This window comes from Bombina bombina, chromosome 2 (assembly GCF_027579735.1).
Source record: "Bombina bombina isolate aBomBom1 chromosome 2, aBomBom1.pri, whole genome shotgun sequence".
In the NCBI taxonomy this organism is placed as follows: Eukaryota; Metazoa; Chordata; class Amphibia; order Anura; family Bombinatoridae; genus Bombina; species Bombina bombina.
Window position 1 is genome coordinate 120,948,340 of NC_069500.1, and position 22,786 is coordinate 120,971,125.

At 42.5% G+C, this 22,786-nt stretch overlaps 1 protein-coding gene across 1 annotated transcript in view; it reads left to right on the plus strand.

The window, feature by feature from the left end:
• LOC128648522 (F-box only protein 4-like) overlaps window positions 1–22,786 on the plus strand; it is a 200,549-nt gene that overhangs the window by 109,970 nt on the left and 67,793 nt on the right. Inside the window, exon 4 of the mRNA XM_053701241.1 lies at window positions 1,944–2,016. Coding sequence (XP_053557216.1) covers window positions 1,944–2,016 — 73 coding nt within the window. The remainder of the gene's footprint in view (window positions 1–1,943; window positions 2,017–22,786) is intronic.

Consider the following 22,786-nt stretch of genomic DNA (forward strand, 5'->3'; position numbering starts at 1 on the left):
GTTTAAGTTGAGGTCTCTCTGACTGGTCCCTACTTGTCTTTTGGGACATCTGATGTTTCTTTGTAGACTCCAGTTGTCGTATCAACTGGGCTGGCAATATTGGCCAAGGGGTCTCGTCTCTATTGGTAGGGTAGTTACCGTTGATTTAGTTCCTCTTCTTCTCACCTAGGGTGTGGGATTGGTTCTCTTTTGTCGAGTTTCAATGTTACTCGGTGGGTTGAATCCCTCAATGGCTTAGGGTCAGCTTGGCTGCCTAGAGTTTGGTCATTGCGAGTTCTTGTTTATAGGTGGCTCTGTGTTCTCTTGGAGAGCTCTGTTTTAGCTGCTAGGACAGTTATCCTGTCTCTGCTTGTCTAGCCTGACGGTGTGACTTGACTTTGATGCCATAGGGAACTAACGATTGTCTGGAGCACCATATGTGGTAAGGTGCTGTGTCAGGGATATGAGGGTGACTTTTTGGTCATCCTAGTGACGGTTTTTCCTGACTATGGCCTTAGTTTTCTGGTCCCTGTCCTTCTAGGGAGTTCATCTCCCTGGGCATTGGTTCTGTGGAAACCTTGGGTTGCTCTATGATTGATTTGAGCCCATGTTGGATGGTCCTTTGGATCTCTTATGGGGTCCTCTATTCTTCCTCTTGGGAGCCGAGAGCCGCAGGGCTGGCTCCTCGGAGGCTTTTGTGCTCGGCGGGCCCTGTGTCTAAATGGTCTCTAGCACGGCTTTGCAGGTTGTGTAACTGATCAGTAGTTACCTGGGCTTCTGTTTTTTTTCCCCTGTCGTTTATATTTTTTATGTGGTGTCGGGTAATTTCAGGCTGTGGTGCCTTGCGAAGGGGCCGCCTTTTTTTGTACCCACCCTTTATTTGCATTCAGTGTCCTCTAGCTTGGGTATTGTGTTCCCAAAAGTAATGAATGCAGCTGTGGACTCTTCCCGTTTAAGAAGAAAAACATAAATTATGCTTACCTAATAATTTTCTTTTCTTCTGACAGGAAGAGTCCACAGCTCCGGCCCGCGTTTTGTCTATGAGACGGCAGTACATTTTTTGGTCTTCTGGCACCTTTTTTTACCCTGATATTTCTCCTACTGTTTCTTGTTCCCTTGGCAGAATGACTGGGGGATAGGGAAGTGGGGGAGGTATTTAAGCCTTTGGCTGGGGTGTCTTTGCCTCCTCCTGGTGGCCAGGTTCTGAACTGCCAAAAGTAATGAATGCAGCTGTGGACTCTTCTCATCAGAAGAAAAGAAAACTATCAGGTAAGCATAATTTATGTTTTTTTCTTTCATGATTCAGATAGAGCATGCAATTGTATGCAACTTTCCAATTTACTCATTAATTTTTCTTCGTTCTCTTGGTATTTTTATTTGAAAAGCAGGAATGAAAGCTTAGGAGCCGGTCCATTTTAGGTTCAAAACTGGGCTGGCCCCTAAACTTTCATTACTGCTTTATCAAATAAAGATATACATAGAAAGAAGAAAAATTGATAATGGAAGTAAATTAGAAAGTTGCCTACAATAACATGCTCTATCTGAATCACGAAAGAAAAAATTGGGGTTTAGTACTCCTTTAAGATAGGATACTAAAAAATTATGCATGTTTTGCTAACAAAATAACAGGGGCTTGTCTTCCCCAGTTACGATTCCAGATTAGTTTTTTTCAACTTAGACAAGTAGTGGGGGATTTTTATCTATTGAAAAACAATTACATGATACTATGAATTTATTACAAAACTACAGAAACACCTTGTAATTAGAAGGTGCTTTTGTTTTTTTATAAACCCTACTGCAAAACATCTGCATAAAAATGTGTATTAGCAAAAGCATCCCTCTTATTAGTGAAGATTTACTGGTTTTTTTGTTACCAGAGATATCACCCTTTTGAAAAGTTATATGCTATACTGTGCCTTATTATATATTTATTCTCTTTATAATTTAACCTTTTTTTCTTACAGGAGTTGGTTGGGGTGCCATGTTTCAGTTTGATAACCAAAAATTTAAGATTCTAGTTCTACATTTTAGTTGCAGGTAAGTGTGCAAAAAACCTACAGCAGTAATAAATTACCCAAATCAAACTGTCTTTTTTTTAAAACTGAGGCTGTGGGTATTTTACATAAAATGGAAAATTCAAGAACAAGGGTTCATGAGCTCAAGCTAAAGGGAAGTAGATTCAGGAGTAATTTGAGGAAGCACTTCTTTACAGAAAGAGTCATTGATTTATGGAATAAACTTCCTCAAGAGGTAGTATCAACAAACACTGTGGGGGACTTTAAAAATGCATGGGACAAGCATAAGGCTATCCTACGAACTAGATAAGTTTATACTGTTAGGTAAGGTCGGGCAGACTTGCTGGGCCTATGGCTCTTATCTGCCGTCAATATCTATGTTTCTATGTTTTATCAAGAGGTTTGCACTTTATACTTAAAGGGACAGTCTAGTCAAAATTAAACTTTCATGAATAAGATAGGGCATGTAATTTTAAACAACTTTCCAATTTACTTTTATCATCAAATTTGCTTTGTTCTCTTGGTATTCATTGTTTAATTTTGACTTGAGTGTCCCTCCCTCCATTAAAACCTTTTATACAGCATAGCGGTCCCGCTCGCTCCCTCCCTCCCCCCTCCAACAATGGGTCCCTTAGCCTCCTCCTGTTGGGTCGTTGATATACTCCACACATAGATCCTCTCCTCTGACGTACACAGCCCTGGATGGGCTCTCTACCAGAAGCAGTTGTTTCTGCAGCCAGTATGCTCAGTAGAGTGGATGGATCTTTGATAAGTGCAGCCATTTCTTGCACTCACATAGCCCTCAGGCTGTTAACAAGTACACAGACTGGCAGAGCGGAGCAGCTGATGTAGATCGTCGACTCTAGCAGAAGCATTCATAATAGATTGGAGGGAGGAGAGGCAGTGTTTTGGAAGACCATTTAGAAGTAGATTGCAATAATCAATGCTTGGCAAAATGAGGGAATTATTATTTTTTTTTTTTTTTTAGTAAGGAAGGGACGAATTCTGGAAATGTTGCGTAGGTGTGAACGGCAGGATTTGGTAAGCGCTTGTATATGTGGGTTGAATGCGAGTTCTGAGTCAAGTGTGACCCCAAGACAGCGGACCAGGGGTTAGGTGTTGAGAAAAGAGACTCCAACCGTCAGAGAAATGTCAGGCGTGGGATGTCTTGAAGAGGGGAGAATAAGAAGCAGCTCTGTTATATACACAGTAAAAGGGATTTAATGGTTTGGCAATGTGAGGGGTAGTATCTTTGTTTATTGTATGTTTTTTGTGCACTGACTTGTTACTGGAATGGTTACAATTACAGTTATTGGGCTATTTCCCTCTATTTTCTGAAATTTCTCAACTGCTCCTTCTTACTCAAGGATAAGATAGTTTTATTAATTATTATGTCGGGTTAGATTTTTATGCAGTGCATTATTTATTATTTACTATTATTATTCAAGGAGTTTTTCACATTAATACTTTTTGCCCAAGTTTGTCTGTCTCATATGTCTGGGACTTTATTCTAAAAAGTCCCAGTTTCATTTTTTCCAAACATTTTAGTTACTGTTTTTACATGCATTTACAGTAAAAAAAAAAAGGTGATTAGGCATCTAACAGTCTATAATGCTGCTCTTGCCTCTAAAGGAATCTGTCCTCTCTTTCTGCAATACAAGCAGGGTCATTTTTAGGGGCGGGTGAAGCGGGCAGTAGCCTGGGACGCAGGGGAAAACTTAGTAAACTTAGCGCATCCAACTGACAGGCCCACCCCTTGGGTGGGGCGAGCAGTGCACGAGTTTGTGGGGCCCAGCCCAGGGAGCACTGTAGTGCTGCACAAAGGTGGAGGCTCGAGCACTGAACCCAGGCTCACAGTGAGTGGCCGGCGGCACATCAGGCTTAGCGTCATCGCTACTCCACAGCTTGCAATTGCACTGAGTTAGGGAACAGCAACCTCAAGAAGCACATCCTGTGCCCTGTCCTCTTTCTAAAAGCCCGCACTGTACAGTGAGCAATACAGCACGGGCTTTTACAGAGAAGACAGGGCACATGTGCTGCTTGATGTCACTGTTCCCTAACTCAGTGCAGCACTCCATAACACCATCTCTTCAATTGGAGGCGGAGCACGTACAAGGTGAGGCTGGAGAAGGAGACCAATATGAGCCGGTATGCTGCCTCATTATAGTCCAGTGAAAATAAAAATAACAATCAAAACGGCATGCTGTAGAAGATGTGGCAAAAAAAACATTATCTGCACATTTAAGCTGATAATCAGCCCAGCGGACTGGGCCAGGGGGCATCTGGACTTAGTGTTAATAATCAGGGTCAGTGCAGAGAAACAGGCACAGCGAGAGTCACAGATGTACTCTGTACATCCCCCATTTCAGCCCTGCAGTGACAGAGCAGGCGACTGCTTTAGCTGTGCTTCATGCTGCAAATCATTCCTATCTCACACACAAGTGCTGCAAGTGCCGGTGTTCTGTCGAGAACTCCAATTCCTCGAAAACTCCAATCTGATGTCACTTCCGGTGACTTCTATTTTTACTATCTGTTTTTGCCTCTGTCTGGGGGGGGGGTGCACTGGCGATCCTCTGGCATACACCCCAACTAAACCTTTGGGAATAAGGTTTACACGGGGGGCTTCGCCCCCCTTGAACCCCCCAGGCGAAGGAAAAATAGATAGTGAAGATAGGCAATTACAGTGCCATGTGATTGGTTGTGAATCCTGTCACTCACTGAGACACAGACCAATCAGATATATGGAATCACTGGAAGTGACGTGAGATTGGAGTTTTCGATGTATTGGAGTTCTCGATAGAACACCGGGTTCCCAGCTCTGAAGTCAGCGTGTGAAAGGTCTAAGTTCAGCTGCTGTCCTTATGCCCTCCCTCTCTTGCTGTGGCTTTTACTTCCTTAGGAATCGGAACCTTCACTAATTCTAAACCAGTGGCAGGTAATGCTGTGTCTTCAGTCTCCCCTTCAGTACGGTGAGCAGTTTCAGACATTGCACAGGACTCAGGTTCAGATAAGTGTCCCTCCTTATAATGTGTACAGAATTGCTGAGTGTTGCTGCTCTGTTTCATATGTTTGTATTTTTAGAGAATTTTTTTTAATTTGTTTTAACTTCACTAAACTATTTCTCAATGAAATCCATGGACATGCTATAAATTAGAGTTCCTACCTAAACCATTTGTTTTTTCTTGTGCTACATTCTTTCCATTTAATTCCTACATGGCAAGCAGCATATGGTAAAGCCCTTCTATAATTGTCCCAATTTGTGTAATCACTGAGCACTTTGATTCATATGTGTGTATAATACATATACATACCCACACTACAAGCACTCTACATATACATACACCTACCCACACTACAAGCACACTACATATACATACACCTACCCACACTACAAGCACACTACATATACATACACCTACCCACACTACAAGCACACTACATATACATACACCTACCCACACTACAAGCACACTACATATACACACACACACACTATATATATATATATATATATATATATATATATATATATATACATTCACTACACACGTACACTACATATACATACCCACACTACAAGCACATATACATACACATACCCACACTACAAGCACACTACATATACATACACACACACTATATATTATATATATATATATATATATAAACATACACTACACACGTACACTACATATACATACCCACACTACATATACATGCACACACACACTATATATATATATATATATATAAATATATATACACTACACACGTACACTACATATACATACACATACTACTTACACACGCATGTTACATACACACACTACATATATATATATTTACACTCATACATGCACACTACTTACACACACTACATATACACATACACACTCCATACACACACGTAAACACTACACACATACACACGCTACACAATCATACATAAATTAAACACACATTTTATATTCAAATAATTGTTAGTTTGATTAATGATCCTACCTTTCTGCTCATATTTATGTTGTCAACAGTTTGCCATAAGGAGGTGGCACAACATTCTGGGATGCAAATAAGCAAGCTTGGTTGTCTTTAGATGCTTTTTTGTAAATTGATATTTCTCCAACATAGGTGTGTCCGGTCCACGGCGTCATCCTTACTTGTGGGATATTCTCTTCCCCAACAGGAAATGGCAAAGAGCCCAGCAAAGCTGGTCACATGATCCCTCCTAGGCTCCGCCTACCCCAGTCATTCTCTTTGCCGTTGTACAGGCAACATCTCCACGGAGATGGCTTAGAGTTTTTTAGTGTTTAACTGTAGTTTTTATTATTCAATCAAGAGTTTGTTATTTTAAAATAGTGCTGGTATGTACTATTTACTCAGAAACAGAAAAGAGATGAAGATTTCTGTTTGTATGAGGAAAATGATTTTAGCAACCGTTACTAAAATCCATGGCTGTTCCACACAGGACTGTTGAGAGCAATTAACTTCAGTTGGGGGAACAGTGAGCAGTCTCTTGCTGCTTGAGGTATGACACATTCTAACAAGACGATGTAATGCTGGAAGCTGTCATTTTCCCTATGGGATCCGGTAAGCCATGTTTATTAAGATAGTAAATAAGGGCTTCACAAGGGCTTATTGAGACTGTAGACTTTTTCTGGGCTAAATCGATTCATTATTAACACATATTTAGCCTTGAGGAATCATTTAATCTGGGTATTTTGATAAGATTATATCGGCAGGCACTGTTTTAGACACCTTATTCTTTAGGGGCTTTCCCAAATCATAGGCAGAGCCTCATTTTCGCGCCGGTGTTGCGCACTTGTTTTTGAGAGGCATGACATGCAGTCGCATGTGTGAGGAGCTCTGATACATAGAAAAGACTTTCTGAAGGCGTCATTTGGTATCGTATTCCCCTTTGGGCTTGGTTGGGTCTCAGCAAAGCAGATACCAGGGACTGTAAAGGGGTTAAAGTTAAAAACGGCTCCGGTTCCGTTATTCCAAATTTGGTGTGCAATACTTTTAAGGCTTTAAGACACTGTGGTGAAATTTTGGTGAATTTTGAACAATTCCTTCATATTTTTTCGCAATTGCAGTAATAAAGTGTGTTCAGTTTAAAATTTAAAGTGACAGTAACGGTTTTATTTTAAAACGTTTTTTGTACTTTGTTATCAAGTTTATGCCTGTTTAACATGTCTGAACTACCAGATAGACTGTGTTCTGAATGTGGGGAAGCCAGAGTTCCTTCTCATTTAAATAAATGTGATTTATGTGACAATGACAATGATGCCCAAGATGATTCCTCAAGTGAGGGGAGTAAGCATGGTACTGCATCATTCCCTCCTTCGTCTACACGAGTCTTGCCCACTCAGGAGGCCCCTAGTACATCTAGCGCGCCAATACTCCTTACTATGCAACAATTAACGGCTGTAATGGATAATTCTGTCAAAAACATTTTAGCCAAAATGCACACTTATCAGCGTAAGCGCGACTGCTCTGTTTTAGATACTGAAGAGCATGACGACGCTGATAATAATGGTTCTGAAGGGCCCCTAAACCAGTCTGATGGGGCCAGGGAGGTTTTGTCTGAGGGAGAAATTACTGATTCAGGGAACATTTCTCAACAAGCTGAACCTGATGTGATTACGTTTAAATTTAAGTTGGAACATCTCCGCATTCTGCTTAAGGAGGTATTATCCACTCTGGATGATTGTGACAAGTTGGTCATCCCAGAGAAACTATGTAAAATGGACAAGTTCCTAGAGGTCCCGGGGCTCCCAGAAGCTTTTCCTATACCCAAGCGGGTGGCGGACATTGTAAATAAAGAATGGGAAAGGCCCGGTATTCCTTTCGTCCCTCCCCCCATATTTAAAAAATTGTTTCCTATGGTCGACCCCAGAAAGGACTTATGGCAGACAGTCCCCAAGGTCAAGGGAGCGGTTTCCACCTTAAACAAACGCACCACTATACCCATAGAAGATAGTTGTGCTTTCAAAGATCCTATGGATAAAAAATTAGAAGGTTTACTTAAAAAGATGTTTGTTCAGCAGGGTTACCTTCTACAACCAATTTCATGCATTGTCCCTGTCGCTACAGCCGCGTGTTTCTGGTTCGATGAGCTGGTAAAGGCGGTCGATAGTGATTCTCCTCCTTATGAGGAGATTATGGACAGAATCAATGCTCTCAAATTGGCTAATTCTTTCACCTTAGACGCCACTTTGCAATTGGCTAGGTTAGCGGCTAAGAATTCTGGGTTTGCTATTGTGGCGCGCAGAGCGCTTTGGTTGAAATCTTGGTCAGCTGATGCGTCTTCCAAGAACAAGCTACTTAACATTCCTTTCAAGGGGAAAACGCTGTTTGGCCCTGACTTGAAAGAGATTATCTCTGATATCACTGGGGGTAAGGGCCACGCCCTTCCTCAGGATCGGCCTTTCAAGGCCAAAAATAAACCTAATTTTCGTCCCTTTCGTAGAAACGGACCAGCCCAAAGTGCTACGTCCTCTAAGCAAGAGGGTAATACTTCTCAAGCCAAGCCAGCTTGGAGACCAATGCAAGGCTGGAACAAGGGAAAGCAGGCCAAGAAACCTGCCACTGCTACCAAGACAGCATGAAATGTTGGCCCCCGATCCGGGACCGGATCTGGTGGGGGGCAGACTCTCTCTCTTCGCTCAGGCTTGGGCAAGAGATGTTCTGGATCCTTGGGCGCTAGAAATAGTCTCCCAAGGTTATTTTCTGGAGTTCAAGGGGCTTCCCCCAAGGGGGAGGTTCCACAGGTCTCAGTTGTCTTCAGACCACATAAAAAGACAGGCATTCTTACATTGTGTAGAAGACCTGTTAAAAATGGGAGTGATTCATCCTGTTCCATTAGGAGAACAAGGGATGGGGTTCTACTCCAATCTGTTCATAGTTCCCAAAAAAGAGGGAACGTTCAGACCAATCTTAGATCTCAAGATCTTAAACAAGTTTCTCAAGGTTCCATCGTTCAAGATGGAAACCATTCGAACAATTCTTCCTTCCATCCAGGAAGGTCAATTCATGACCACGGTGGATTTAAAGGATACGTATCTACATATTCCTATCCACAAGGAACATCATCGGTTCCTAAGGTTCGCATTCCTGGACAAGCATTACCAGTTCGTGGCGCTTCCTTTCGGATTAGCCACTGCTCCAAGGATTTTCACAAAGGTACTAGGGTCCCTTCTAGCTGTGCTAAGACCAAGGGGCATTGCCGTAGTACCTTACTTGGACGACATTCTGATTCAAGCGTCGTCCCTTCCTCAAGCAAAGGCTCACACGGACATTGTCCTGGCCTTTCTCAGATCTCACGGATGGAAAGTGAACGTGGAAAAGAGTTCTCTATCTCCGTCAACAAGGGTTCCCTTCTTGGGAACAATAATAGACTCCTTAGAAATGAGGATTTTTCTGACAGAAGCCAGAAAAACAAAACTTCTAGACTCTTGTCGGATACTTCGTTCCGTTCCTCTTCCTTCCATAGCGCAGTGCATGGAAGTGATAGGTTTGATGGTAGCGGCAATGGACATAGTTCCTTTTGCGCGCATTCATCTAAGACCATTACAACTGTGCATGCTCAGTCAGTGGAATGGGGACTATACAGACTTGTCTCCGAAGATACAAGTAAATCAGAGGACCAGAGACTCACTCCGTTGGTGGCTGTCCCTGGACAACCTGTCACAAGGGATGACCTTCCGCAGACCAGAGTGGGTCATTGTCACGACCGACGCCAGTCTGATGGGCTGGGGCGCGGTCTGGGGATCCCTGAAAGCTCAGGGTCTTTGGTCTCGGGAAGAATCTCTTCTACCGATAAATATTCTGGAACTGAGAGCGATATTCAATGCTCTCAAGGCTTGGCCTCAGCTAGCGAGGGCCAAGTTCATACGGTTTCAATCAGACAACATGACAACTGTTGCGTACATCAACCATCAGGGGGGAACAAGGAGTTCCCTAGCGATGGAAGAAGTGACCAAAATCATTCTATGGGCGGAGTCTCACTCCTGCCACCTGTCTGCTATCCACATCCCAGGAGTGGAAAATTGGGAAGCGGATTTTCTGAGTCGTCAGACATTGCATCCGGGGGAGTGGGAACTCCATCCGGAAATCTTTGCCCAAGTCACTCAACTGTGGGGCATTCCAGACATGGATCTGATGGCCTCTCGTCAGAACTTCAAAGTTCCTTGCTACGGGTCCAGATCCAGGGATCCCAAGGCGGCTCTAGTGGATGCACTAGTAGCACCTTGGACCTTCAAACTAGCTTATGTGTTCCCGCCGTTTCCTCTCATCCCCAGGCTGGTAGCCAGGATCAATCAGGAGAGGGCGTCGGTGATCTTGATAGCTCCTGCGTGGCCGCGCAGGACTTGGTATGCAGATCTGGTGAATATGTCATCGGCTCCACCATGGAAGCTACCTTTGAGACGAGACCTTCTTGTTCAGGGTCCGTTCGAACATCCGAATCTGGTCTCACTCCAGCTGACTGCTTGGAGATCGAACGCTTGATCTTATCGAAGCGAGGGTTCTCAGATTCTGTTATCGATACTCTTGTTCAGGCCAGAAAGCCTGTAACTAGAAAGATTTACCACAAAATTTGGAAAAAATATATCTGTTGGTGTGAATCTAAAGGATTCCCTTGGGACAAGGTTAAGATTCCTAAGATTCTATCCTTCCTTCAAGAAGGATTGGAAATGGGATTATCTGCAAGTTCCCTGAAGGGACAGATTTCTGCCTTGTCTGTGTTACTTCACAAAAAGCTGGCAGCTGTGCCAGATGTTCAAGCCTTTGTTCAGGCTCTGGTCAGAATCAAGCCTGTTTACAAACCTTTGACTCCTCCTTGGAGTCTCAACTTAGTTCTTTCAGTTCTTCAGGGGGTTCCGTTTGAACCCTTACATTCCGTTGATATTAAGTTATTATCTTGGAAAGTTTTGTTTTTGGTTGCAATTTCTTCTGCTCGAAGAGTTTCAGAATTATCTGCTCTGCAGTGTTCTCCTCCTTATCTGGTGTTCCATGCAGATAAGGTGGTTTTACGTACTAAACCTGGTTTTCTTCCAAAAGTTGTTTCTAACAAAAACATTAACCAGGAGATTATCGTACCTTCTCTGTGTCCGAAACCAGTTTCGAAGAAGGAACGTTTGTTGCACAATTTGGATGTTGTTCGCGCTCTAAAATTCTATTTAGATGCTACAAAGGATTTTAGACAAACATCTTCCTTGTTTGTTGTTTATTCCGGTAAAAGGAGAGGTCAAAAAGCAACTTCTACCTCTCTCTCTTTTTGGATTAAAAGCATCATCAGATTGGCTTACGAGACTGCCGGACGGCAGCCTCCCGAAAGAATCACAGCTCATTCCACTAGGGCTGTGGCTTCCACATGGGCCTTCAAGAACGAGGCTTCTGTTGATCAGATATGTAGGGCAGCGACTTGGTCTTCACTGCACACTTTTACCAAATTTTACAAGTTTGATACTTTTGCTTCTTCTGAGGCTATTTTTGGGAGAAAGGTTTTGCAAGCCGTGGTGCCTTCCATTTAGGTGACCTGATTTGCTCCCTCCCTTCATCCGTGTCCTAAAGCTTTGGTATTGGTTCCCACAAGTAAGGATGACGCCGTGGACCGGACACACCTATGTTGGAGAAAACAGAATTTATGTTTACCTGATAAATTACTTTCTCCAACGGTGTGTCCGGTCCACGGCCCGCCCTGGTTTTTTAATCAGGTCTGATATTTTATTTTCTTTAACTACAGTCACCACGGTATCATATGGTTTCTCCTATGCAAATATTCCTCCTTAACGTCGGTCGAATGACTGGGGTAGGCGGAGCCTAGGAGGGATCATGTGACCAGCTTTGCTGGGCTCTTTGCCATTTCCTGTTGGGGAAGAGAATATCCCACAAGTAAGGATGACGCCGTGGACCGGACACACCGTTGGAGAAAGTAATTTATCAGGTAAACATAAATTCTGTTTTTTTTCCCTCCAATATCAACAAGAATTTTTTTAACACCCACCTTAAAATTATTTTGATTACTATGACACGAAGCAGTAAAACTTTTTAGATCTGTCCAATTTACTCTCAAGATATCATTTTTGAAAGAAGTTCAGTATACAATAGTGGTCTTACACATATATAGAAATAAAATACTAGTTTAAATCATAACTTCATATATACTGTGTATATGTATGTGTGTATCACAAATGTTTATTGAATGTATGAGTATGTACTTTATGTAGGTGGGAGTAGTGCATAGCTGTGCGTTAGTGTTTGTAAATTTAATAGTTTTCTATCTGTGATCTGTGCCTGAGATTTGGGAAGAGTCAATGGGGTAGATTTATTAAGCAGCGGATGCTGCTTTCTACGCCTATCGTTTCTGGCTCACCATAATTGGAAGTTAAGAAGCAGCGGTCGTAGGTGGCGGACTAAAATCACCCCGATACAATTGGGATGATTGACACCCCCTGCTATCTACCTATTGGCTGCCGGTGAGCATGGGGTGGCATAGCACAGGCATTTTACTAGAAATGCTTGTGCAATGATAAATGCCGATAGCGTATGCTGTCGGCATTTAGCAATGACGAGCGGACATTATTCTCTATAGCGAATCATGTCCGCTAGCCATTTAATAAATTGACCCCAATGAGCGCTTGTATCTGTATGTGGATGTGGATTGGTGCCTATGTGTCTGTAGATGTCTATGCATCCCTGGTATGAGGGAGAATGGGGGGGGGGGCGCATTTTGAAATTTCGCCCTGGGAGCCAGATTCTCTAGGAACGACACTGAATACAAGGTAGTGCTTCAGATTTTGCTCCAGGATTTAAAGGTTTGTGCACTCTGTAGTTGTGGCCGCTATGCCTCCTCCAAGTGTGCACAATTTATTTCTGTTTTGCAGCTTTGTAATTCCTGAATGGATCACATTAGGCATTCTAATAGGTTAATGCTGCTGTTCCTCTAAAGGAATCTGTCCATCATCTGTTTCCTCAATACAAGGGAGTGCTTCAGATTTTACTCCAGGATTTAAAGGTTTGTGCGCTCTTTAGTTGTGGCAACTATGCCTCCTCAAAGTATGCACAATTTATTTTCTGTTTTGCAGGATTGTTACCAGTTCAGCTTTGCAATTCCTGAGTGGATCACATTAGACATTCCAATAGTCTAATGCTGTTCTTGCTGCTAAAGGAAACTGTCCTACCTCTGTTTCCTCAATACAAGGGACTGCTTCACATTTTGCTCCAGGATTTAAAGATTTGTGCTCTATGTAGTTGTGGCGGCTATGCCTTCTCCAAGTATGCACAAAAGTTCAATGTCTGAAAATCATCCTAAAGTTACATTATTCTGCATAATCAGAGACCAGAACACCTTAGAATGCCCTTATAATTTTCAGACTCAGACACCTCAGAATATTTTCTCAATTGAGTTTTTTATGATAATCAGGAATTTTTTTACTGATCAGGACACAGAGTCTAACTTTTCATATTTAAGCTTGAACATCTTAGTTCTTTGTTTAAAGAGGTTCTGTGTACTTTAGGCATCCAAGACCTCAAATCATCTGAGGAAAAACCTTCCAAACAACTGGATTTGGTTTTTAAATCTTCTGCTAAGTCACAAGGGGCAGTTTACGGCTTTTTTAGAAGGCCTATAGCATTTTGTCCATGATCTATGGGTCCTAAACATAGGCCTTTTCGAGAAAGGTATCTTCTCATGGAATTTTCGAACCAATTCTTGACTTAATGACTTTAAACAAAATTTTTAGAGTTCATATTTTCAAAATAGTAACAGTCTGGACAATTCTACCACTTATTCAACAGGGTCACTTTATGTCAACGCCTTTCAGGACAAACTTTTTCAGTTTGTGGCTCTTCCGTATACGAATGGTTTTAGGAACTCTCTTGTCTGTAAGAATTACTCATCTATATAATACAAGGAGTAAGTGATACTTAACTCCTAATAGGGGGCGCTATAATGGTCTAGACAATTCATATATTCAAACATAAATATATGTATAAAAAATAAACAACCTGTAGAAATTGTGATAATGGTACCAAAGTACACTAATAAGTCTCTGAGTGATAATGTCCACTTGTTGCAGATAACCCCACTGGTAGTGACGGGATATAGCTGTAGCTCAGATGTGTAGGTGACAGAAGTTGAAGAAAGGCTGCACTCTCCTCACATCAAAAATGGCGAGATATTTAGGATAACAAAAGAAACAAAAGAGGCACCTGTGTGTACCAATAATAGAACGGGATAATCGCAGTAAAGAATCCGTAGTCAGGGTTCTCACATTTGTGACGAGCACTCAGACAGTGCTATTAGGCACAGGCTGGATATTTGACAGCAACCCAGCATACTGGTCAGCCCGATTGCAGAAAAACAATATCTGGAGGAGTGGAGAGAAAACAAGAAAGGCGCCTGTGTGTACCAGTAATATAATGGGATAGTTGCAGTATATAAACCCTAATCAGGGTACTCACATTTGTGAAGAGCACTCAGACAGTGCTATTAGACGCAGGCTGGATAATTGGCAGCGACCCAGCTCACTGGACCACCCGATTACAGGAACAAAGGAACAATGAAGCAATAGGATCCCAGAGGCTGGAAAGTGTTGAAAAAATTCCAGCTAGGTGCTCCCAATGGGAGTGATTGGTAAAAGGTAGGCAGGTTCAATGAGGTTCCAAATTGGAGTTTTAAAAAAAACACACCAAATTTATTAATATATCAGAAAAATATATATAAAATAAAAACAATGGAACCATAAGGTAGGGTGTTAAGGAGGGTTGCTAGCATACCTTATGGTTCCATTGTTTTTATTTTATATATTATATATATATTTTTCTGATACTGGGTGGTCCAGTGAGCTGGGTCGCTGCCAATTATCCAGCCTGCGTCTAATAGCACTGTCTGAGTTCTCTTAAAGGGATACTCAGGTCAAATTAAATTTTCATGATTCAGATACAGTATGTAATTTTAAACAACTTTCCAATTTACTTCCATTAAAAAAAATGTGCACATTATTTTATATTTACACTTTTTGAGTCACCAGCTCCTACTGAGCATGTGCAATAATTCACTGACTATACGTATATGCATTTGTGATGGGTTGATTGCTATCACATGGTACAGGGGGAGTGGAAATATACATAACTTTAAAATTTGTTAGAAAAAAATCTGCTACTTATTTGAAATTCAGACTAAGTGCTATTGTATTGTCTTGTTATCTTGCATTTGTTGATTATGCAAATCTACTGTGTTGACTGGTCCTTTAACAAATGTGAGTAGCCTGATTAGGGTTTATATACTGTAACTATCCCGTTATATTACTGGTACACACAGGCGCATTTCCTGTTTTCTCTCCACTCCTCCAGATATTGTTTTTCTGCAATCGGGCTGACCAGTAACCTGGGTTGCTGTCAAATATCCAGCCTGTGCCTAAAAGCACTGTCTGAGTGTTCGTCACAAATTTGAGTACCCTGACTATGGTTTCTTTACTGGGATTAACCCGTTCTATTATTGGTACACACAGGTGCCTCTTTTGTTATCCAAGAATTACTCATGTAGTTCACTAGCTCTATACCTGGACAACATTGGCTCAGGCTCAATTTTTTTCCTTCAGCTGTATTTTTTACCAACTTTCTACTGTTGTGTTTTTCACAGACATAGTTGGAGAATGAATTTAAAAGATTTATTTTTCTCCAACATAGGTGTGTCCGGTCCACGGCGTCATCCTTACTTGTGGGATATTCTCCTCCCCAACAGGAAATGGCAAAGAGCCCAGCAAAGCTGGTCACATGATCCCTCCTAGGCTCCGCCTTCCCCAGTCATTCTCTTTGCCGTTGTACAGGCAACATCTCCACGGAGATGGCTTAGAGTTTTTTAGTGTTTAACTGTAGTTTTTATTATTCAATCAAGAGTTTGTTATTTTAAAATAGTGCTGGTATGTACTATTTACTCTGAAACAGAAAAGAGATGAAGATTTCTGTTTGTAAGAGGAAAATGATTTTAGCAACCGTTACTAAAATCGATGGCTGTTTCCACACAGGACTGTTGAGAGGAATTAACTTCAGTTGTGGGAAACAGTGAGCAGACTTTTGCTGCTTGAGGTATGACACATTTCTAACAAGACGATGTAATGCTGGAAGCTGTCATTTTCCCTATGGGATCCGGTAAGCCATTTTTTATTACATAAAGAAAAAAAGGGCTTCACAAGGGCTTTTAAGACTGTAGACATTTTCTGGGCTAAAACGATTTATATATAAGCATATTTTATACCCCATAGCCTTGAGGAATTATTTTAATCTTGGGAACTATGTAAAATAACCGGCAGGCACTGTATTGGACACCTTATTCTCTAGGGGCTTTCCCTAATCATAGGCAGAGTCTCATTTTCGCGCCTCTATTGCGCACTTGTTTTTGGGAAGCATGACATGCAGATGCATGTGTGAGGAGCTCTGATACATAGAAAAGACTTTCTGAAGGCGTCATTTGGTATCGTATTCCCCTTTGGGCTTGGTTGGGTCTCAGCAAAGCAGATACCAGGGACTGTAAAGGGGTTAAATATAAAAACGGCTCCGGTTCCGTTATTTTAAGGGTTAAAGTTTCCAAATTTGGTGTGCAATACTCTTAAGGCTTTAAGACACTGTGGTGAAATTTTGGTGAATTTTGAACAATTCCTTCATACTTTTTCACATTTGCAGTAATAAAGTGTGTTCAGTTTAAAATTTAAAGTGACAGTAACGGTTTTATTTTAAAACGTTTTTTGTACTTTGTTATCAAGTTTATGCCTGTTTAACATGTCTGAACTACCAGATAGACTGTGTTCTGTATGTGGGGAAGCCAAGGTTCCTTCTCATTTAAATAGATGTGATTTATGTGACACAAAATTTAGAGAAAATGATGCCCAAGATGATTCCTCAAGTGAGGGGAGTAAGCATGGTACTGCATCATCCCCTCCTTCGTCTATGCCAGTCTTGCCCACACAGGAGGCCCCTAGTACATCTAGTGCGCCAATACTCCTTACTATGCAACAATTAACGGCTGTAATGGATAATTCTATCAAAAACATTTTAGCCAAAATGCCCACTTATCAGCGAAAGCGCGACTGCTCTGTTTTAGAAAATACTGAAGAGCATGAGGACGCTGATGATATTGGTTCTGAAGTGCCCCTACACCAGTCTGAGGGAGAAATTTCAGATTCAGGGAAAATTTCTCAACAAGCTGAACCTGATGTGATTACATTTAAATTTAAATTGGAACATCTCCGCGCTCTGCTTAAGGAGGTGTTATCTACTCTGGATGATTGTGAGAATTTGGTCATTCCAGAGAAATTATGTAAAATGGACAAGTTCCTAGAGGTCCCGGGGCCCCCCGAAGCTTTTCCTATACCCAAGCGGGTGGCGGACATTGTAAATAAAGAATGGGAAAGGCCCGGTATACCTTTCGTCCCTCCCCCCATATTTAAAAAATTGTTTCCTATGGTCGACCCCAGAAAGGACTTATGGCAGACAGTCCCCAAGGTCGAGGGGGCGGTTTCTACTCTAAACAAACGCACCACTATACCCATAGAAGATAGTTGTGCTTTCAAAGATCCTATGGATAAAAAATTAGAAGGTTTGCTTAAAAAGATGTTTGTTCAGCAAGGTTACCTTCTAAAACCAATTTCATGCATTGTTCCTGTCACTACAGCAGCGTGTTTCTGGTTCGATGAACTAGAAAAGGCGCTCAATAATAATTCTTCTTATGAGGAGATTATGGACAGAATTCATGCTCTCAAATTGGCTAATTCTTTCACCCTAGACGCCACTTTGCAATTGGCTAGGTTAGCGGCGAAAAATTCTGGTTTTGCTATTGTGGCGCGCAGAGCGCTTTGGCTAAAATCTTGGTCAGCGGATGCGTCTTCCAAGAACAAATTGCTTAACATTCCTTTCAAGGGGAAAACGCTGTTTGGCCCTGACTTGAAAGAGATTATCTCTGATATCACTGGGGGCAAGGGCCACGCCCTTCCTCAGGATAGGTCTTTCAAAGCCAAAAATAAACCTAATTTTCGCCCCTTTCGCAGAAACGGACCAGCCCCAAGTGCTACGTCCTCTAAGCAAGAGGGTAATACTTCTCAAGCCAAGCCAGCCTGGAGGCCAATGCAAGGCTGGAACAAAGGAAAGCAGGCCAAGAAACCTGCCACTGCTACCAAGACAGCATGAGATGTTGGCCCCCGATCCGGGACCGGATCTGGTGGGGGGCAGACTCTCTCTCTTCGCTCAGGCTTGGGCAAGAGATGTTCTGGATCCTTGGGCAGTAGAAATAGTCTCCCAAGGTTATCTTCTGGAATTCAAGGGGCTTCCCCCAAGGGGGAGGTTCCACAGGTCTCAATTGTCTTCAGACCACATAAAAAAACAGGCATTCTTACATTGTGTAGAAGACCTGTTAAAAATGGGAGTGATTCATCCTGTTCCATTAGGAGAACAAGGGATGGGGTTCTACTCCAATCTGTTCGTAGTTCCCAAAAAAGAGGGAACATTCAGACCAATCTTAGATCTCAAGATCCTAAACAACTTTCTCAAGGTTCCATCGTTCAAAATGGAAACCATTCGAACAATTCTTCCTTCCATCCAGGAAGGTCAATTCATGACCACGGTGGATTTAAAGGATGCGTATCTACATATTCCTATCCACAAGGAACATCATCGGTTCCTAAGGTTCGCATTCCTGGACAAGCATTACCAGTTTGTGGCACTTCCGTTCGGATTAGCCACTGCTCCAAGAATTTCACAAAGGTACTAGGGTCCCTTCTAGCGGTGCTAAGACCAAGGGGCATTGCAGTAGTACCTTACTTGGACGACATTCTGATTCAAGCGTCGTCCCTTCCACAAGCAAAGGCTCACACGGACATTGTCCTGGCCTTTCTCAGATCTCACGGGTGGAAAGTGAACGTAGAAAAAAGTTCGCTATCTCCGTCAACAAGGGTTCCCTTCTTGGGAACAATAATAGACTCCTTAGAAATGAGGATTTTTCTGACAGAGGCCAGAAAATCAAAACTTCTAAACTCTTGTCAAATACTTCATTCTGTTCCTCTTCCTTCCATAGCGCAGTGCATGGAAGTAATAGGTTTGATGGTAGCGGCAATGGACATAGTTCCTTTTGCGCGAATTCATCTAAGACCATTACAACTGTGCATGCTCAGTCAGTGGAATGGGGACTATACAGACTTGTCTCCGACGATACAAGTAGATCAGAGGACCAGAGATTCACTCAGTTGGTGGCTGTCCCTGGACAACCTGTCACAGGGGATGAGCTTCCGCAGACCAGAGTGGGTCATTGTCACGACCGACGCCAGTCTGGTGGGCTGGGGCGCGGTCTGGGGACCCCTGAAAGCTCAGGATCTTTGGTCTCGGGAAGAATCTCTTCTCCCGATAAATATTCTGGAACTGAGAGCGATATTCAATGCTCTCAGGGCTTGGCCTCAGCTAGCAAAGGCCAAGTTCATACGGTTTCAATCAGACAACATGACGACTGTTGCGTACATCAACCATCAGGGGGGAACAAGGAGTTCCCTGGCGATGGAAGAAGTGACCAAAATCATCCAATGGGCGGAGACTCACTCCTGCCACTTGTCTGCAATCCACATCCCAGGAGTGGAAAATTGGGAAGCGGATTTTCTGAGTCGTCAGACATTTCATCCGGGGGAGTGGGAACTCCATCCGGAAATCTTTGCCCAAATTACTCAATTGTGGGGCATTCCAGACATGGATCTGATGGCCTCTCGTCAGAACTTCAAGGTTCCTTGCTACGGGTCCAGATCCAGGGATCCCAAGGCGACTTTAGTAGATGCACTAGTAGCACCTTGGACCTTCAAACTAGCTTATGTATTCCCGCCGTTTCCTCTCATCCCCAGGCTGGTAGCCAGGATCAATCAGGAGAGGGCATCGGTGATCTTGATAGCTCCTGCGTGGCCACGCAGGACTTGGTATGCAGACCTGGTGAATATGTCATCGGCTCCACCATGGAAGCTACCTTTGAGACGAGACCTTCTTGTTCAAGGTCCGTTCGAACATCCGAATCTGGTCTCACTCCAACTGACTGCTTGGAGATTGAACGCTTGATCTTATCAAAGCGAGGGTTCTCAGATTCTGTCATTGATACTCTTGTTCAGGCCAGAAAGCCTGTAACTAGAAAAATCTACCACAAAATATGGAAAAAATATATCTGTTGGTGTGAATCTAAAGGATTCCCTTGGGACAAGGTAAAAATTCCTAAGATTCTATCCTTTCTTCAAGAAGGTTTGGAGAAAGGATTATCTGCAAGTTCTTTGAAGGGACAGATTTCTGCCTTGTCTGTGTTACTTCACAAAAAGCTGGCAGCTGTGCCAGATGTTCAAGCCTTTGTTCAGGCTCTGGTTAGAATCAAGCCTGTTTACAAACCTTTGACTCCTCCTTGGAGTCTCAATTTAGTTCTTTCAGTTCTTCAGGGGGTTCCGTTTGAACCCTTACATTCCGTTGATATTAAGTTATTATCTTGGAAAGTTTTGTTTCTGGTTGCAATTTCTTCTGCTAGAAGAGTTTCAGAATTATCTGCTCTGCAGTGTTCTCCCCCTTATCTGGTGTTCCATGCAGATAAGGTGGTTTTACGTACTAAACCTGGTTTTCTTCCGAAAGTTGTTTCTAACAAAAACATTAACCAGGAGATAGTAGTGCCTTCTTTGTGTCCGAATCCAGTTTCAAAGAAGGAACGTTTGTTGCACAATTTGGATGTAGTTCGTGCTCTAAAATTCTATTTAGATGCTACAAAGGATTTTAGACAAACATCTTCTTTGTTTGTTGTTTATTCTGGTAAAAGGAGAGGTCAAAAAGCAACTTCTACCTCTCTCTCTTTTTGGATTAAAAGCATCATCAGATTGGCTTACGAGACTGCCGGACGGCAGCCTCCTGAAAGAATCACAGCTCATTCCACTAGGGCTGTGGCTTCCACATGGGCCTTCAAGAACGAGGCTTCTGTTGATCAGATATGTAAGGCAGCGACTTGGTCTTCACTGCACACTTTTACTAAATTTTACAAATTTGATACTTTTGCTTCTTCTGAGGCTATTTTTGGGAGAAAGGTTTTGCAAGCCGTGGTGCCTTCCATCTAGGTGACCTGATTTGCTCCCTCCCTTCATCCGTGTCCTAAAGCTTTGGTATTGGTTCCCACAAGTAAGGATGACGCCGTGGACCGGACACACCTATGTTGGAGAAAACAGAATTTATGTTTACCTGATAAATTACTTTCTCCAACGGTGTGTCCGGTCCACGGCCCGCCCTGGTTTTTTAATCAGGTCTGATAATTTATTTTCTTTAACTACAGTCACCACGGTATCATATGATTTCTCCTATGCAAATATTCCTCCTTTACGTCGGTCGAATGACTGGGGAAGGCGGAGCCTAGGAGGGATCATGTGACCAGCTTTGCTGGGCTCTTTGCCATTTCCTGTTGGGGAGGAGAATATCCCACAAGTAAGGATGACGCCGTGGACCGGACACACCGTTGGAGAAAGTAATTTATCAGGTAAACATAAATTCTGTTTTTACATTTATCAAGAGTTTATTTTCTCTGAGTCATTATAGATTCAGTGACTATGCAGCTTTCTCTAACAGATCAGGGATCATCTGTAGCTCAATGTATGGAAGCGTTAGGTCTTATAATTGCAGCATCAGATGCTCTTCCTTTTGCACGGTTCCATATGAGACCTGTTCAACTATGCTTTGACAATGGTGCAAAACTCAATTATCTCATAGAATCCTAGACCTTTTTTCACCTAACCTAGATTTGGAGTTTGGCGTTAGCCGTGAAAACCAGCGTTAGAGGCTCCTAATGCTGGTTTTAGGCTAACTCCGGTATTTGGAGTCACTCAAAAAAGGGTCTAACGCTCACTTTTCAGCCGCGACTTTTCCATACCGCAGATCCCCTTACGTCAATTGCGTATCCTATCTTTTCAATGGGATCTTTCTAACTCCGGTATTTAGAGTCGTGTCTGAAGTGAGCGTTAGAATTCTAACGACAAAACTACAGCCGCAGGAAAAAGTCAGTAGTTAAGAGCTTTCTGGGCTAACGCCGGTTCATAAAGCTCTTAACTACTGTACTCTAAAGTACACTAACACCCATAAACTACCTATGTACCCCTAAACCGAGGTCCCCCCACATCGCCGCCACTCAATTTATTTTTTTTAACCCCTAATCTGCCGACCGCAAAGCACCGCCAGCTAAATTATCCCTATGTACCCCTAATCTGCTGCCCCTAACACCGCCGACCCCTGTATTATATTTATTAACCCCTAACCTGCCCCCCACAACATCGCCGCCAGCTACCTACAATAATTAACCCCTAATCTGCCGACCGCAAAGCGCCGCCACCTACATTATAGCTATGTACCCCTAATCTGCTGCCCCTAACACCTCCTACACTTATTAACCCCTAATCTGCCGACCGGACCGCACCGCTATTATAATAAAGTTATTAACCCCTAATCCGCCTCACTAACCCTATAATAAATAGTATTAACCCCTAATCTGCCCTCCCTAACATCGCCGACACCTAACTTCAATTATTAACCCCTAATCTGCCGACCGGAGCTCACCGCTATTCTAATAAATGTATTAACCCCTAAAGCTAAGTCTAACCCTAACACTAACACCCCCCTAAGTTAATTATAATTTTAATCTAACGAAATTAATTAACTCTTATTAAATTAATTTTCTTTCATGTAATTAGCAAGAGTCCATGAGCTAGTGACGTATGGGATATACATTCCTACCAGGAGGGGCAAAGTTTCCCAAA